Below are 18,377 nucleotides of genomic sequence, written 5' to 3'. Positions count from 1 at the left end.
TTGGCTTGGATAGTGCTGCACTAGCGTTTCTGAGGCTTTTATTGGGGAAAGTGGACCAACAGAAATTGGTATCTTAAAGTTTCACAGTTGAGACCATGCATTTTTTTAGAAATGTGCTGCAGAAGTGCTCATGTCCCCTGCTTTCAGACAGTTCCTGCAGCTTGCAAAACATTCTTAGGCCAGTGGGAAGTGCATGGTTATATCTGCAGAGCACAGCTGATGTAAACCGATATACTGGCAATTCTGAAGTACTCTTAACAAGGCCCAGAAAACTTGTAATTTATTTCTCCTCCCCTGCCCCAGTTCTAGCTTTCTTTTCTTTTACCTTAGAAGGGCATGAACAAGGAGAATTTTATGTGCTGAAAATAAACTTTGAGAAGGCCTATCTTTCCATCTCACCCCAATACTCTTTACCCTCCGGTTCAGTTACAGGCTTTGCCCACTGCAATATGAGTGTCTTTGGAAGGAAACAGATATTATACTTCTCTTTTACCAAATTCTGCCTGGTTTTCTTAAAAATACTAAGTTTTAAGACCCTTTAAGACTTCACTCCAGTGAAGTCCTAGCTATTTGCCATTGACTATTTTATCCTTTATTTATTCAGCAAGCTGTCCATCCATGATGCTCTAGATCAAGTTAGTGTATGTGACCAGTTTGTTTATAGTCAGTTCTTGTGCAAAATTACACACTTTAAGGCCTACAGGCAATAGTCTCTAGGCTCTGGTAAGCTGTGCTAGGATGGAAACAACTCATAAGGGCATCAGTCTTGAATCCTTCCTTTCTCTTTTTGTCTGCAGCCCGAGCCACCAACTTCTAATAAGTGGCAGCTCGACAACTGGCTGACCAAGGTGAACCCACCAGCAGTGCCAATAGAGAGTCTCAGTGAAATTGCCTGTGGGGATGGACATGAGGAGGGCAAGAAGCAGGAGCAGGGCTTCAGCAGCAATTCCTCCCATAGGCACGCTGAGCCAAGGGAGCCTCATCACAAGAGCCAAGTGGCCAGGGCTCCTCGGGACACTCATCTTCCAACAAAACGCAACTGCCAGAAGCCCCCTGTTCCCACCGAGGAGCCCTCGCCCAGACAGACTGTAGGTATCAAAAGGCCCAGCAAGCCCCTGGTGCATGAGGGGTCCAAGAGAGGCCTGAAGGTGGAGAGTGACCCTGGTCCTTTGGAGGTCAGAGACCAGTCTTCCAAGGACAAGCTGAAAGTCAAAAAAATAGTCAAGCCAAAATCCACTGACAGAAAAGAACTGAAGTCAGCACCTCAAGAGCCCTTTGAGAAGAGAAAGCACAAGGGCTCCCACCAGACCAACACCAAATCCTTCTTGGACCCCAAGCTCATGGAAGATGCCCAGACATGCGATGCTCTCATTCCCCTTCCTCAAGGCCAGGGCACAACCCCAATCAGGACCAGCAGCCACAGGCCTCAGGATTTGCACAAGGAGAAATTGCCTTTGCCTCTTGGGGAGAAGTTGCTCTCACCAGTGAGGGACCCCCCAACCCTTCACCGCCTTGTGGTGAAAATAGATCTCCGTCACCTGGCAAAAGTCCCTCAGCCCCCCAGGAAAGACCGACACCAGAAGAGAACAGAGACCAAGGACCTCCCTGGTTCAAGAAAGCAGGACTTGAAGAGGAAAGCCACAGACACTCCTGAGGAGTCCCTTCAAAAGAGGAAGGTGAGAGGTGGAGAGGAAGGTGGGTTTGTACCAGGACCAAGGTGGTGTTTCAAAAACCCCTGTGGAGTTTCCATGTCATACCTGTGATGATAGTTATAATGAGCCATTATACTCTTTCTATAAAGCTGTTAACACACTTCTAAGGAAAATGTGGATCAAAACTGTCTGCAATTGCTTGTTGGTTTCAAATCCCCTCCTGAGTGAATGAAAAACCCTGTCAGCTGTCTAACATGCTTTGGTATTTTAAAGTATTTTTTGCTGTGTTTTTTTTTTTAAATCATAGTTTTCTCAGACAACAAAACCTCAACCTTCCTTCGTTGGAGAAGCTTTCAGCAGCTATGTCAGCATATGGCTGACCAGCCCCCTGGCAGTGTTGGTGGGTTTCTCTGGCTTTCAACCCAAGCAAGAGCTTTGCAGGGCAGTGGTGCCCCCTCCCCATGCCACTCCATTAAAAGCAGTGCAGCTCCTGAAGCACGTCCCGGTCTGTGCAGTCACCTGCACTATGCATTTAGTCTGTTTTGGGAGAGCACCTGGCCTACAGTTTGTGGAGTGCCAAGAGAGAGAACTGACCCAGGACACTCTGGTCTGTGGTTTTCAGTTTTGCCCATGGGTGCACCTTCTGCTGCCTTGAGCCATGCAACCTCAGGCTGAGGAGTGTAGTCTTTTCCTGTGTGAAGTCATTTATTTCCATGAAGCAGTTGTGATTGCTTGCAGGAGGGATGAATTCTGCAGGTGGGAACTATGTTATTGCCAGAGGTGATGGCAATGGCCCTGTGCCTTTTGCTTTTCTGAAAATGCAGACTTTTAACTGGATCAGGCTTGCTCATGGTAAAATCTGTCACAAAACCCTGCTTTGGATCTCGGCACTTGGATAAATAGGTAGAAAACTTGTTTGGTTTTCCCTGGAGCTGCTGTGATGCTTGTGGTGATGATGATGCTTTAGAGATGTAAGGGGCTTTCCAGAAACCCTTTTGCAGAGTCCCTCAGCAATAACAGTCATTTTCCCTTGAATTACAGCCCTGTATTTAACTGAGCTGGTTGTTGCTCACAAGTGCTTTTGGAAAGCTGACTCCCAAAGGGAACTATGAATATACCTCCAGCCAGCTGCTTTAGCTGCACAAAGAGTTGGCTGCAGGCCCTTTGGTGAATGGGTATTCCCTGTGGATATTTCAGTGCCTGTCTACCTTTTTGCTCCCCAGAGAGCAGGTGGCTCGGCATGGGTGGGTGAATAACCATGGTTCCTGTGTGGGTTTCATTTAGTTTTGTCATTTTCTGAATTTCCTGTGGTTGTGGGGGAGAATTGAGAATAACAGGGAAATGGTGAAGAAATTTGAGAGACCCCAGCAGTTCCCTCTCTTGCAGAGCAGAGGGAGAAAGGAAAACAGGCAGTCAGTTTGTCACTTCTTCTGTTGTCTAAAAAACCCAGGAGAGAAGCTATTTGATGTTAGGCATGTCTTCCCTTGCAATCTCAGTGCCCAACTTCAGGAAAATGCACTTCAGAGTCTCGCTGTCCATCCTGTCAGTGGGCATCAGGTATCCTCAGAGGCTCAGGCTTCACGGCAGCCAGCTGGGCCAGGTACAGCTGTCTTTCATGGTAGTGTGGAGACCAACCTGAAAAACAATTTAAGGACATGATCTCAGTGCTGGAGCCTTGTCCTGAGCACACTGCCAGAGGTAGACTCTGTGTCACAGCACAACCCATTGAGTGACATAAGCCTGGATGTGTCCCAAACATGGGTATGGGTACAGGACAGGGAGAAGAACTCACTGAGAGCAGCCTGGCAAAGAAGGGGCTTGGGGGGTTTTGGTGGATGAGAAGCTGGACATGACCCAGCATGTGTGCTTGCAGCCCAAAAAGCCAACCCTATCCTGGGCTGCATCAAAAGATGTGTGGTCAGCAGGTTGAGGGAGGTGATTCTGCTCCTCTACTCCACCCTGGTGAAACCCCCCCTTGAGTACTGCATCCAGTTCCGGGGTCTCCAGATTGTAACTGACTGTTTAAAAATTTCACCTATATCAGATTCTTATTAATAAAAACCAACCTCCCCTGCACATTTGGGGGATCTAACTCATGTGCAAGTGCCTTACCTTTGATTACTTTTGATTTTTTTGATTAGCAGCAACGGGTTTAGCAGTTCCATCCCTGCCACTACAAAACAATCAATCTATATAAGCAAAAGTAGATAAAATGCCATTTTAGGTAACTTGTCAGTGAACCTGAAATCTATATCTGCTACACTGTGGGTTTCTACTTTGTCGGTTCCGATATCTTGTTTTTTTCTTTTTTTTTTTAACCAAAATCAACCAAACTTAGCTGTATTGGTCTGTACTTTATGTGAACTTTGAAAACTTGAGTGGTTTTTTTTTCCCCTTCCTGTTAGAGGGAAGAGAAGGAGGAGCCTGATAGGAAGAAAAAGAAATCAGAAAAAGAAACAAAATCATTGCAGTCTTCAGCTAACAAAGACTCCAGTAAACTGAAGTGAGTATATGATGGTGGGATGGCAAAAGAGGCATAAAACTAAGTCTTTCTTTATAAGGTTAAAGCAAGGAACTGTATCTCTTGTCCTTCTGCTCATGATTTTGCTTCTAACATAATGTGTCTTCTGAAACTCAATCTGCTGTAGATTTGCCTTTACATCGTGGAAGCAACCACTAAAGAAAACAGGGAGCATTTCACTTCTCCGCTAAAATCATCTTGTTGTATTTGTCTTTTTATTCTTTGTGACCCGACAGAAACATAACCAGCGTGCCTTTTGAGTCCTGACTGTCTGGAATTCCAGGTGGCCTTTGTGGCCAGGAATTTCTCATTTATCCCAGCACAGCATTTGCAGTGTTCTGGTAGATCTGCCAAAGCTTGCCCTGTAATTTGCATACCAGGGCACTGCCAGAATTTTGGCTAGGTCTTAGCTAGAGTGAATGCTTCCGAGAGCAGGTCTCCGACTGGGCAGTGTTCCCAAGAGGGAAGACTCATGCATCAGTCATGGGCTACTGCCTTCAATTCCTGCTTGCTTGTGGCTTGAATTTGAGGTGTTTGTTTGGATTGGTATGTAGTGCTGAGGTTTGTGTCCTGACAACAGGAGTAAACAACTTTTTTGCACAGAAAACACTGACGTATCTGAAAGCACTGATGCATTGGGACGAACATTTAGTTGGGTGAAGGGATATTTGAACTGTGGTATTAATTGAAGAGCTTTAATTCTGGGGTTTATTGCTCCTCTTTTTTGGTGAAAATGAGCACCTGTTATGTTGTGGCTTTTGGAGTGGGAAGAATAGGATGCATTTTGGGGGAGACAGTGCACTGGATCATGTCAGGGGATGGTTCTATGCTCTGTGCAGCATCAGCTGTGGCAAGGTAGAGAAGCTGGGGAGCATGTGTGCAGTGAGTAGGGACCCATGGGAAAAGTGAGTGGTGAAAGAGGGGAGAGGACTGTCCCATGCACAACAGAATCAGGCAAGATGTGCAACATCACACCTGAGCCCTCTCACTGGGTTTAACTTAATTTCCTCCTCTTCTGATGTTGCAGTCAATGAACTGGGATTCACTGCTCAGTGTTTTCTTGGAAACTTTGAGAAGCTGAATAAAAATGATGTAACTGAGCAGTGGTGAAACAAGGTTTGGAGCTATTTGGTGCTGCTTTGAGCTGCCCTGGTCATCCTAACTTCAGATGATAAGAAATCTAATATGCCTCTGTATTATTAAATGTGATAATCTCTTCCATTTAAAAGCAGAGCATTTTAAGTCTCCATTAGTTGAATCCTCTCAACTTTGTAGGTGTTGTCTAGTCAAGCTGGCAAGTCTTAGGGGAAGAACTCAGTTTAATTCTGTCAAAGCACATAGAGAATCAAGTGTCAGGGTGAGTATCTCTGACCACAGAAGATACTGTCTACCAAAAGGGGGAGAGGAGGAGTGCTGCAGCTCATTTGCCTTGTTGGGTGATTTGTCCCAGGGATTTGAGTTGCCATAATTACCCCTTCATTCAGTGAAAATGAATGAGGGCTGTTTTGGAGGGATGCCTTTTTTTGCAACATCCTGGTATTCTGGTTGCATTTGCTCTGAGGACAAGTTCTGGGGCTTATTTTGAAAAGCAACTTATTTGTATGTTGATGGTAGGTGAAGCTTTGGTATCTAATACATAATGAAGTCCCTGAAGCTCCAACATGTTTGTTGGATTCTTTTTATTAACAAAACATCTCACACATCCAGAGGAATTTAAACAGAATTGGTACATGACGTAAATAAGTTTTTAAAAAATCTCTACGTATATGTACATCATATTCATGAATTTGCTTCCCATCTGCAGAGCATCAAAAGCTTCATTTGAAACCCAGAAGAAAGATATGTTGCTCCCAGCACTGCCACCCACATCTACTGCACATCCTGCACCAAAGTCAACCAAGATGGCCCAAAAGAAACACAAAACCGACACTGATGATCTGCCTGCCACGGATAACCCTGCCAGGAACAAGAGCAACCACAAGGATCCTCTGTCTGCCAAGCACAGGAAAGTGGAGGGAAACCATACAGAACTGTCAAAGGGCATCAAAGTAGGTGTCCAGGGTAACCGGTGGGATCTTTCCTGCAAGCCGTGGGTGCTGTGTGATTCTCTTTAGAAACATACTCTAAGGATATGAAAAAGAAAGGAAGATAAACCAGCCACCAGAGAGAGCTCTTGGAAGCATGTAATGGCTATCTGTGACCTTATGTTGGTAGCCCAAAAGCCTGCTTGGTAACTTCTTTGTGACTTTCCATCATCTGTTTTCATCTCACCAGTGAAACACAGTGAGAAGTAGTGACCACGTAAACACCAAAGGCATAATTCTCATGTTTATGCTAGTCAAGGTTTCTGATTGTAGGCAACTGCAAATACAATATTGCTGGAAAAATAATGTGTGTTTATAAAAAGAAAGAGAGCATTGCTTAAAAATAAGAAACAAGCAACCAGGGGTATTGACTGCCACCGAGGTATAATATTTTACAGCTTGTTTACAAAATTGTTCATGATCCTTACAACTGGATCTTTGCATTTCTGGGTTATAAAATTCAATTACATGGCTATTGACTAGTGGCTTGGAGTGTGTGGTCTAGGATGATGTTGTGTCTGTGTTAAGCCAGATTGTGCATGCTGTATTAACAGGCTTTTAACTGCTTTCTTTTTCCTGGCAATGTAGTAATTAATGGAGAATCAGCAATTGTTGTGTGGTTTAGTTGGAAATAAGTGTGAACAGATCTTACCCATTCCTGCCTTGGCTAGTGGCCCTGAAAAAAACAGCCTTATTGCTCTCCTAGCCCCTGTGCAAGGAAACCTGCTACTGAATTTTTCCATGCTTGGGAAAAGTCTGAATGGTGTTAAGTATTATGAGCAGTCAGGTCAGAAGCCAAGCTTCCATTTCCATTATTTGAGGGGTTGCTGGGGAAGAAGGTGAGAGGGGGAGATCCTGGACAATAGTCTATGCCTGGGACAAATAAACATTTTCTCTTGAAATTTAGGAAAGCCAGGCATTGGAATTGGTTTAAGCATAACTTTTTAACCAGGTTTATCTCTTTGCTTTTTCAGGGATCTGCAAGGGATGACACAAAGCCTTTCCCAGTGCCTTTTTTGCCCAATGGTACCTCCAAGCCAAGAAGACCTCAACTCAAGTTTGAAAAGTAAGTTTTTGTTTTACACCCCTCATCTGTATTTCTCAAGACGTGAGACAAGGCAGGCCCTGCAGACACCCTTCTACTTTTTCATGAGCTCTTCTTTTGGGAGTAGAGAGAGAGAGATGTGTGAGACCTACCCTGTACTGGCTTCTGGTGACTTGGAGTTACCCCACCCACCACAAAGCAAAGGTTTACAGCAAAGCAAAGGTTTACAACAGTTCTTGGTTTGAGGGAAGCTACTCTGGAAATTAGGTATCATCTCTCTTGTAAGTAGATAACTTGAATGCAACGTCTTTTGGTCTCAGATGAGTGTGTGGTGCTGCCAAGTTTACTGTATGTTTCAATCAAAATGTATTTATGGGACTGTACTTGAGGAATGATAGATGATGAACTACTATCTTTCCATAGGAATGAGAAAATAAATTTGCTCCCATAGCCTAACCTCTGGTGGTTTTTTATTTTTAGATATAAATTATCATTATTATTTCAACATACATTTTTAAAGAAATCAATTAATTTTCTCTGTGCAGACAACATTCATTTAGTAACTATCATAATTGGAATGTGTGTTTGATCAGGCTGTAACAGGCTTAATAAAACAGAGTGTTTGGACCCATAGCATTCTCTAGATATGAAAGTAAAGCTGATAATTATCCTACCCTTCTTCTGTTTGTTTCTCCTCTCTGTCCCCAATTCAGACAGCATTCAAAGGAATACTACTTCGAACAGGCCCAGAGGCTGAAGCACAAAGCTGATGCAATGGTAAGTCTTGGCCCTGTGCGAGAAACATTAACCAGCTCTTGCATCCAGACCTGGTACCTGTGTGCATGGGAATAAAACTCACTGGCTAACATGACTTCCATACTCCACATTGGGCTATGTTCAAGTCATATGTTGGGAGGCTGTTTTATTTGCCAGATGTTCAGACATTTCTCCTTGGTGTAAACCCCTCTAAAGAACAGGATTCAGAACCGACATTGTCTGAGGTTAGCAGGCCTGTTGTTTTTTTTTTTTTTGCAGAGCAATAAAATAGTCCCTGGAAGACAGATGGAACAGTTGGTTTTCAGATAGTTTAAAAAGTTGGAAAAGTCAGGACCCTGACAGTTATTGTGTTCCTGGTGACCAAGACTTTGAAATTTCCTTGGCAGATCTAACTGGTTTTCTCTGTTCTGTGCAGTGTAACAGTGTGCATGGGTGAACATATTGTTTTGCTAATTATGACTCCATGAGATAATGTCCTTTTGCTACTTGCCATTTACCTGGGAAAATGAAGTGAGGGAATACTGAAGTGGGAAGGCCCCCTCTGCCTCTCAGAAGGCAAGCCTCCAAGACCAGACAATAAGATCTGAAAAAAATGAAGATAATAAATTACTTGAGGAAACCACTGAGCAAGAGGAAGAGATACAAATAGCCAGAGCAGGCAAAGGTGATGACTGGGATCACATGAGGGATTCTGCTGAGAACTCTCTAACTGTTACCCAGAGGCCAGACTGGGATCTTTTTCTTTCTTCAAAAGCTGCCTAACCAGGGAGAAAAGAAGAATTCAAGTACACTTGAGAGAAGTGGGTTTGGTCTTGGACTAAAAATGAGTATTTTCTTCCCAATAGACTGACAAGACTGGAAAGGCCTTTCAGTACCTAGAGGCTGCCCTTTTGTTCATCGAATATGGGATTGCCTTAGAATCAGATGCACTAGAACCAAAATCAGCCTACAGCATACTCAGCGACACCATAGTTCTCATCAAGTAAGTGCCTTTCAAAGCATGATTGGAGGGGAAGGATTTGGTTTGGTAACATGTTTGGAGGGGAAGGATTTGTTGCATTGCTTGTTTGCAACTGTGACACCTCTGGATTCCCACCATGGAGTGGAGTTGGGGTTGCTGTACGTGCCTGAGGTACAGACCATCCAGAGGCCCCAGAGGCAAATCCATTGAAATGTTCCAGCATTGCTTATCAGAAGGTAGCACCACATCGCCCTCAGCATTTGAGCCAGGCAGCTGAGGTGCACCAGAGGACACTGGTTATGACAATTGAGGAGGTGAAGTAGTTTTTACTTTACCCAGATCTGCAGTTGCTTGTGCGTGTGAGCTCAGTAGTATTTCAGTTTAAAAAAGCAAAACAACAGTATGTCATGTGGAAGAATGGTTTGTGCCCCAAAGATCTTGCAGCTTGATTGAAGGCAACTTTTCCTGGTTTCTCTGGGCCACAGGCCTGTAGGTGGCCCACACAGGGCATCTACTTGTTGCCCCTTAATTTGTGTAAGAGGAGAGTGAGTCACATAGGGGGCCACATCTGTTCCTGCTGTATGGAAAACAAGGCATTTGGAGAGACAGTCCTCTGCTCACACAGAAGTTCTTGGTGCCAGGACTAAGAACTCAGGGCAGGCTTCCAGGCTTTTGGACTGGTTTTTGAGGTAGTGGCATGCACTGTTTTTTCATAAACAGAGGGACTTCAGAGCACAATGATGACTGACAAGGTTCTGTTTATTTTGTCTCCTTAGATTCATTATGACATTGAAACCATTTGCAGACTCCTCAGTCTCTCCACATGGAAAAATCTTTGCTGTGTTACGGTGCGTAGCTGTTTTTTTTCTGTTCCTTTATGTTCTGTTTTGAGACTTGATAGAAAGACCCATTACTTTCAGTGATGAAGGAATGGCAGTTAGAGTTATGCAAGGTTAAAAACCACAATATAAAAAGTAGAATTAACTGAAACATCTCTAAAGTAAGCTGGAAGATCACAAGGGACCACGTGTAGAAGGCAGAGGCTTTAAAATTTGATCTGCTTGTAACTTGAGAGCGCATAAGGGCTTTCACCTAAGGTGAAAGAATGCAATTTGGCTGCCCATGTTTGAACCATGTAACTGAAGCTGTAGCTGGACATGGCTGAGACACTTCTGGGCGGGGGCTTACTCAGCCTTTGGCTCCTCTGAGAGGCTGGGCACCTGTTTATATAAAAGAACAGACAGGGCTCTTCCTCGTTTCTTTCTTTCCCTTGTGATTTTTTTTTTCACAAGTCTTTAAGATGAGCAGAAGGAGGAGGAAATTTTGAGCTTTCTTGGCTTTTCAGTACAGCTAAGGTATGCCAGCCTCTGTCTCACAAGGCTGATGACTGCTGAGCACAAGCAGTGACACTTGGGTGTGTTTCTGTTCACAGCATGCGCTGCCAGTCCATTCTGCACATGGCAATGTTTGGTTACAAAAAAGACACTGCAATGAGGTATTCCAGGCTCCTGAACGACCACTTCAAGGTAGGGCACAGGTATTACTAAGCTGCCAGATGGATGGCTGTGGTAGTTCCTGATGTCAGCTGAACAGCCCCAAACTAACAAGACTTTTATTCCTTGCTGCAGAGTAATTTCAGAGTAATACAAGCACCTTCTCCGGGTTTTGCAAGGTAAGGTTTAAAAACTTGTGTGGTGTCATGTGTCTGTGTTTTAATGATAATGAGTAAGAAAAAACTTTTCTGTGTCCTATGGTAGTTGCACTTGGCAGAAAGCTACCAGGCTCCACATCTGTCCCCTCTATGCTCTGTGGCTGAGAGAGGGATGTTTGGACTTAAATAGCGGTGCTGATTCCAGTTACGTTTTTTGGCCACCTTGCGCAGTACAGTTCATAGGAAAGTAAATGTCCTCTTGAGAACAGTGGTGGAAGCCCTGTCATACCAGTGACTAAAATTAGGTTGGTTGAAGTGGTGGGGTGATGTGATGAAGCCAGTCTGTGTCTGGAAGGCGAGAGGTTGACCACATTTAGCTTCCCTAGGCCTATAAATAAGTGTGTGTAGGCTGACCTGGCTGCTTTGAGTAGGTGTCAGAAAGCTCCAGCCTCCATGGAAGGGGAGCTTCAGCATGCCTGAAATGGAAAGCATTAGTTAAAAACGCTTGGATAATCTGGTGAAGACTTTCAAAAGCAGGTGTAGATTTTGAAAGTGACCCTTTCTAATGCCTGGTCCCACATTTTCTTTTGTTGCGAGGAGTCCTTAGAGTCACAAATCACTTCCAAAAACTTGGCCTTGCACTCGAAGGACAGTTACTTGTGCTGTAGCTGAACACATCTCACTTTTCAACAGTCCACTCCACACTGCAGGCCTGGATGATACTGGATAGCTCCTGGCATAAGACAGCCTTGTGGAAAGACTTTTAGCTCTGAAGTTGAATGTTCATGATGGTGTTTCTTTTCTGCTGCAGAAGCACAGGCTTGCCTTCTCCTCTTTCTCCAATACCCTCTCCTGCTGGTTCTGTGAGTTCTCAGCTGGGATCAAATGATAGCAACAGCACTGGCCACAACGGCATTGGCAACGGCGTTGGCTCTACAGTCACTGTCTCCTCTCATATCTCAAGTGTCACCTCTTCCTATGTCAACATCACTTCCTATATTCTCCATGCATATGAAATTTGGGAAAAGGCTGATACACTGGCCAGAAAGAATAAGGGTAAGGTTTTTTTCCCTCTGTCTTTCCTGTCTCATGTGTTGTGGTTATGTGTACTTGCTTAAATCCTATCACTCAGTGCAGCAAGCATTAAATATGTTGAGTTAGACAGCCACAGCATATTGGCAGGTTATTGGCAGAGATACTTGATGATGATATATTGGTGAGTGTTCCAATTAAAAGGTTGTTTTGGCATCCTCAAATGTCCAAGAGCTAAGGGATGAGGGTATCAAGTGCAGGAAACCAGCCAATTTGCTTCATGGTAACAGAAGAAACATAACAAAAAGTTGCCCTTCGGGCACTGAGCTTTTCTGAGTTGGTTCACTTTGTTTAAAAACATCTTTTTGGCCTATAGCCTTGTGTTTTAGTTTTTGTCAAACTTCCAGGTCATTTTCTCTTGAAAATGGTTAAGCTGGCTTCTCTGCCTAGCAGAGAAGCTGAGCAGCACTTAAATTTGAGTCCTTGCTGGGCATGTGCCCAGTATTTGCCAGTAGCAATTCCTAGAATTGCTGCTACTTTTTTTATCTTATGGGTTTTTTTGTTAAAAATGTTGTATTGTCCTGTGGTGCAAGCCACAGGGTGGGTGCAATTCAGCCTGTAACCTACCATCCCATGTGGCCTTTGCAGTGTCGTTTTTCATAAAAGACAAAGTTTTGTGAGCCACTGTGGGCGAAGAGATGCATTGCCATGACCTGTTGGGAGACTTGCAAAAGAAAATAAGCAGTGCCTAGCTGAATTGTTGTAAGGCTGTAAAACCCCCCTAAAACACTAATGAGGCAGTTGCTGAAATTCAAAAGGCACTGCAAGTCACTTTTAAATAAAGTAACGAGTTGTTGGCTGTCCTCTGAGCAAATCTATGCTCACAGCAGCAGTTCATGTGTAGTATGTTGGATTCTGTCATCAAAAGGCTGATAAAAAACTGTCACACAGAAGCAGCAGGGGATGCTGCTAGTAAGCCAGAGCAGTGAGTCACAGAGGAAAATGTGTGGGAGGGCAGCCTGAGCACAATGTTGCATTAATCAAGACTAAATTCAAAAGCTGCTCTGTGTGGCCAGTTCCAATGTAGGGGAATGATGACTGGAGTAGTGAATACTCTCAAGGGAGTGGATCTGTGCAGGAGACCAGCAAATACTCATGTTGGCTTGGTGATTGTTGTCACTGTTCAGGAGGCATTTGAGAAGTGGAACTTGTTGATATTCAGTGTAGTGTAGAGACATAAAGAGGTACAGAGAGTGAAAACATAAAATAAAATAAAAGACCACATCCTTGCTTCTTTTGTGCAATTCATAGGGCATAAGAAGAGGAAGAAAGAGCAGTGACCTTCTTCTACCAAGATCCTTTAATCAGGGAAATCCTAAGTTAGTGAAAAACAGTTGTAACTGATGTCCGAGTCACTTGTGCAGAGCTGAAGTGCTTTCTGGTGGGTCCAAAACCAGGACCCAGCTCCTTGCTGTAATTCAGAGCAGTGCTATGAATCATGAGGCTGTAACTGGTTGTTTAGTAAACAAACTTTTTTAAAACATGGATTTAGTAAACAGAAACTTCTGTTCTCTGCTTCTGAATTGGCAAGTATTAAAATGAAAGTGTTGTGCACTCTGCTTCTGAAGAGTTGCTTGCACAGCCAAGCAGCCTCAATCTTTGTGTGTCAAAAAGCAGAACTGGGAATGACTGGTTTCTGAAAAGGCAGCACGATTGGGGCTGGAGAGACTGAGGGACTGGGGCAAGCCATGTCACTGGAAGGCTGGTCATACAGGAATGTCTTGGAAGGGTGACTGTAAAAGAATAGGTGTGAGAATTTTCCCTAACTTGTGGTCACCTGCACAGATGATCGCCAGCACAGAGCAGGACTTGCAGCTGGCCAGCACCTCATGGCAGGCTCAGATGTGCTGCAAGAACCTCCTCCTGCCTGTGCTAGAGGAGGAGCATGATACCTGAAGTCGGTGATGGGATAGGAGAACTGTGGGATCTGCCTGGCATGCTCAGCTATAAGCAGTCCAAATCAGATGTATAGCCTGGCAAGCTACACAAATTGTTAAATCTGTTCAGTGGAGAAATCATGGTGTCTCCAAAGTCTGAGGATGAATGCAGAAAAGGGACCAGTCTGATGGCAGCTGTGTGTGCTTCTGGGTGTCACTCAGAAAGACACTCAAATTTGGCCTGTTTAAAATTTGGGGAAAGCTCGAAGCAGGGACTGTGGTGTGAACACCCAAACTTTTGTCCACCTACCATGGAGTCTCGATGTCCTTTAACGAGAGCACGTGAGGAGGTGGGTCAGTGTGTGTATGCGTGTGCAGGTGTGTTTTCCTCTTGGGTGCCCTTGTTACACTTCTCAGCCCTCCAACAGTGCTGAGCTGTCTGCATTAACACTGGACTGGCCAACTGACTGTCTGCTGCTACTGTTGCTCCTCACTGCTCTCCTCGCCTGTCAGACGTGCCTGTTGTATGAAACCAACCAAATGTTTTCTTTCTCCCTTCCTTTTTTTCCAGAGTTTTTTGCTGAACTCAGCAGAGCGACCTGTGCTCTGGCACTGACCAGTAGCCTGACTGACCTGGTACACTACATCAGACAGGGATTACAGTGGCTGAGACTGGAAGCAAATATGCCTTAACTGGTTCTCCAGGTGGTTAAATACCTTGAAGTTTTTTGCACTTTTGAAGCCTCAGAAACAGCCTCAGTTTAATTTTTTTTTATTATTATTCAATACAAGCACCTGCAAGGGAAAATATTTTAAATAAAGTTGGAAGTTATCTGGTTACACTGGAAAACCTTTGAACTGTGTTATTTTAGGGTAGCACTTTGCTGCCTTGAAAAAGAAGAGATGGAGGATGGCACCTTCCTTTAAAATGATGAAGTGCAATGAATTGTCTGAATGGCCCAATGTATTGATGGTCTTTAAACATTTCTATTACAAATAACCAGCAGGACAAGAGTTGCACATGATGCTGACAAGAAGGACATCTGCTTCCAGAGGTGGTTATGCAACATCCCACAGCCTACAGCAGTTGTGTGCCCAGAAAACGTGCCAGAGAAGTTGTTTTTGCAAGCACGGATGCAATCTTTGGTGTCTTTGTTCCCCAGAGAGCAAGTAGCAACCTCATCAGCACCGGACAGCATTATGTTACAGTAAAAACAGCAGAAGGATCAGCTTTGCCTGCTTTCCAGCCTCACCCTCTTGCTTTTGTCAGCCAGCTGATGGAACTGGGAAACCCACTGCCTTGAGTGCTGCAAGTTTACTTTTTAAGTCATCGCTGCTTTGGTCCTCCTTGCCGTGCTCTCATGCACATCCATGCCCATGGCACTCGAACTGTGTTACTACAGGTCTTGCTCAGTTTCAGCCTTGTAAGCCAAACATAGCTGGGGTGGCAAAATGACATGGTGTGGTTGGAACAGCTCTGCCTCTCTTCTGAGGAGTGTCACAATGAGGATTCATTGTTGGGTTGCTTTTTGTCATTTCGGGGGGTAGGGGTGCAAAGCTGCACTGGGTCAGTGTGATTGCTTGGACATTGTTCTGAGTCTGAGAGCTTCCATGGGGAGGAATCGCTTCTGATTAACGAGGGACTAAGAGGCTGAATGTGGAACATAAGACAAATTTTGCATGTGGATATTTACCTGCAACCATTGGGGGGCTCGATGAATATCTAAGAGCCAGATTTGGTACCAAAGTGAGTCTCCTTCATGTGGGACAGAACTCACATGCTCTTTCTCAGCCACGCTGTACGATGGGCCCAGTGACTTAGAAACCTGTCAAAGGAACACGAAAGGGAATAATTAGTGTTTGCAAGCATTTTTTCCTTGTCACGGTATCAGTGAAGGCAACATCCATGGCATTTGCGTGTTTAGTCAGGTGACACCCTTCTCTATCCAAAGATTTCTTGTTTTGTGACAGCAGCATCCTGCCATCCTCATATATGAGTGTGCCTTAGCCCTCTGGTGCCCTTTCACATCCCTCACCCTATCTCTGACAGACCTGTGGGAGTGGTGAAGAGAAAGATAGTATCTTAAAATAATTGTGTTTACAAGAAAAAATTCTCCCTTTTCCACATAATTTCACGATGGACAAACATTTCTGCACACGTGCAGCAGTATGCCCTTTGTAAAATACCTGCTCATGTGTTTGAGGCTCATCAAAATGGGCAGTAAATAAATATCAGCAAAAGGTCTGCGTTTCCAAAAGTAGTTTCTGTAGAAATGGCCTGTGCCACAGTGAAGCCTGGAGTCATCCCAGCTCTGGGAGGGGGTGGCTGCAGCTCTGCCCTGGTCTCGAGCACAAGGGAGCTCTCTGGCAGCGCAGGACTGCTGGGATCATGGCTGGGTCTTCCCACACCCTGAAGGGACTGTCCTTTCATGTTCACTTTGTTAAAAGCCTTAGTACATTTCAGGGATGAGCTGTCCTAACAAACTGAAGGAAGGTCCGTGTCCCTCCTCCCCATTTTATCTATCGAACTTCGTTTGCACTCCTCCTCCCTGGAGCATCAACTGCTTGGAGTGAGCCAGGGACAGAGAGAGGCTCAGCATTAACCATTTTGTTCTCAGGAAGCATGGGGATGGGCAGACAGCCTGAAGGCTAATGTGCACTTTGGAGCTCGATCCTAGACTAGTGGATCGATGCCGCCTTCTGACTTTGTCTTTAGACAAAGCTATTTCTAGGATCACCAGCTGAGGAGGAAAGAAGAAAGAAAGCTTTATTGAGCCTGAAAACCACTGTGGGAGCCTGCAAGAACTGTAGCAGAGTGTTAAGGGTAAGCATAAGGTGTAGCAGGGACACGGGTCTTCTGGTACTTTCATTTTGTGTGCACCCATGTCTCTCCCTGCTGTCAGGCCAAGTTCCCATTGGAGAGCCACTGGCTCACAACTTTCCTTCAGCCAGGAGAACCACCTGCCAGGACCCACTAGGCAGGCGTGTGGCTGCCCCTGTCCTGTATCCAGCTCAGCATGTGGTGCTCCAGGTCCTGTCCTCGCCTGTCCTGAGCTGCCCAGATAGGGATTATCTGTTGCCCTGCTCCTTGCAAAGCTCAAGCCAGTAAGAAGATGCCCAGAGAAGGTAGATGAATTCCTGATAATTGCTTCTTTCCAGCTGGGAAAAGACAGCATGTGCTGTGCTGCTCTGCAGAAGCTGTCGGTTGTACAAGGGCTACTCCCATTCCTAGGGCAAACTCCCCTGGGCTTTGCAGGAAATGAGGTCATGGGCAGTTCGTGTCACGGGTTTGTGGGGGGGCTACTCGGGGGCTCTTACTTCAAAAGCAATCTGTGGAAGCATCAGTACCAAGCTCCATAGCAGGGAGCTATGTTTTGTTTCAGGACACAGAGAAGACTGTTTAAATAATAGGTAATTTTTAAAAAGCCATCGTATTTCAACCTTGAGCCAGGTCAGAGGCCTGCAAAGGGTTAGGAAAGATAATCATCATTTTCATCTGGGCCTATTCAGGCCTTTACAGAAAACAAACAAAAGCCAAACAAGAATAAATAAAAACACAAACCAAAACATAAGAGTGGAGGAAATAGCATTTGCCATTAAGAAGCAAACCATTAATCCAAGGAAAACCAGAGGTGATGGTTGAGTTGCAGAAGGAAAGGAGGCAGCTATGGTGGCAAAGAAGCATCATTTCCATGCAATATTTATTTAAAAGAAATAATAATACATGTGTTGGAATTGTCAAATGTTCTATTTTTAAGATGCCATTTATTTAATAGTTGAAAACCCCACTTACATGGAGATAGAGATCTCTTGAAAGTCAAAGTCTGACTGCAATGTCCTTGTTTTTGGTTTTGTCCTCTCCCCTCCCTCTTGGTTCCCATGATAAATCTGTACATCTTATTTTGGGGATGTGTGTCCCACTTGTATATAACCCTTTTCTGCCCTGTGTGTGATGGAGTTTCCAAGATGGTTGATGGTTGATTCATTCATATGGGGAAATAAACAATAAATGAATGTTTGTTATGAGGTGTTGCAAGACTCCTTGTGTTCTTCTTAGCTTCTTGTAGAGAAATTTGTCTCTGAATGGCCTTAGTGTTTCCTTTCTGAATGAGGTTTAGGTATGAATCTCTGTTTCCAGTGCTGCCCTGTTTATTGCCCCTTGCCCTTTCCTTAATGACCAAAAATGAGTGCTCAGAGTAGCAGGAGGGTCACAACTCAGGACATCTGCCTCCTATCCTCCCAAAACTGATTCAGGGATGACTTTACTGGGATGAGCTGCTGACAGCCAGCAGAGTGTGGCTCTGAGCACTCCCTGACAGGAAGATCCCATAAGTTAGTTTCAGACAATCAAACAAGTTAAATAAGAAAACCAGGGGACAAGGCACAAAAGTGGTCCCTGAAGCGTCCTGCTCTGTGTTTGCCACAGAGGTGTTGCAAGGCTTGGTGCTGGGAGAAGGGTCTGCTCAGGTCTTATTCATGGATTAGTTTCTGAAGTGCTGTGAGGAGGATTTCCCTCAAGGAACCCCACAGGATTTCATGCCCTGTGGTGCACTGTGTCTCGTTGGGTGTACAAGGGAGTCTCTTTGCCATGGCCTTACACTTCTTGTTTGAGGCTTTTCCCACTTTTTTTTGTGTTGGGCAATGTAACTGTTCCCTGGAAGAATAATTTTTTCATCTCTCTGCAATATTGGGATATAATTTGTGTGTGTAATTCAGG

The 18,377-nt window shown here is 44.6% G+C and overlaps 1 protein-coding gene across 1 annotated transcript in view; it reads left to right on the top strand.

The window, feature by feature from the left end:
• AFF1 (AF4/FMR2 family member 1) overlaps positions 1-17,698 on the top strand; it is a 74,649-nt gene extending 56,951 nt beyond the window's left edge. Inside the window, exons 11-21 of the mRNA XM_018073632.2 lie at positions 798-1,676; positions 4,058-4,155; positions 5,978-6,221; positions 7,232-7,323; positions 8,016-8,079; positions 8,925-9,061; positions 9,817-9,888; positions 10,473-10,566; positions 10,669-10,712; positions 11,503-11,747; positions 14,232-17,698. Of these exons, the coding sequence (XP_017929121.2) occupies positions 798-1,676; positions 4,058-4,155; positions 5,978-6,221; positions 7,232-7,323; positions 8,016-8,079; positions 8,925-9,061; positions 9,817-9,888; positions 10,473-10,566; positions 10,669-10,712; positions 11,503-11,747; positions 14,232-14,353 (2,091 nt within the window). The 3' untranslated portion in view covers positions 14,354-17,698. The remainder of the gene's footprint in view (positions 1-797; positions 1,677-4,057; positions 4,156-5,977; positions 6,222-7,231; positions 7,324-8,015; positions 8,080-8,924; positions 9,062-9,816; positions 9,889-10,472; positions 10,567-10,668; positions 10,713-11,502; positions 11,748-14,231) is intronic.
• Positions 17,699-18,377: the final 679 nt, after the last annotated feature.

The sequence above is a fragment of the Manacus vitellinus genome, unplaced genomic scaffold (assembly GCF_001715985.3).
Source record: "Manacus vitellinus isolate BGI_N305 unplaced genomic scaffold, ASM171598v3 scaffold_0_pilon, whole genome shotgun sequence".
Taxonomy (NCBI): Eukaryota; Metazoa; Chordata; class Aves; order Passeriformes; family Pipridae; genus Manacus; species Manacus vitellinus.
Note: the sequence above shows the minus strand (reverse complement) of the source record. Positions and strands in the feature narration are given on the sequence as shown.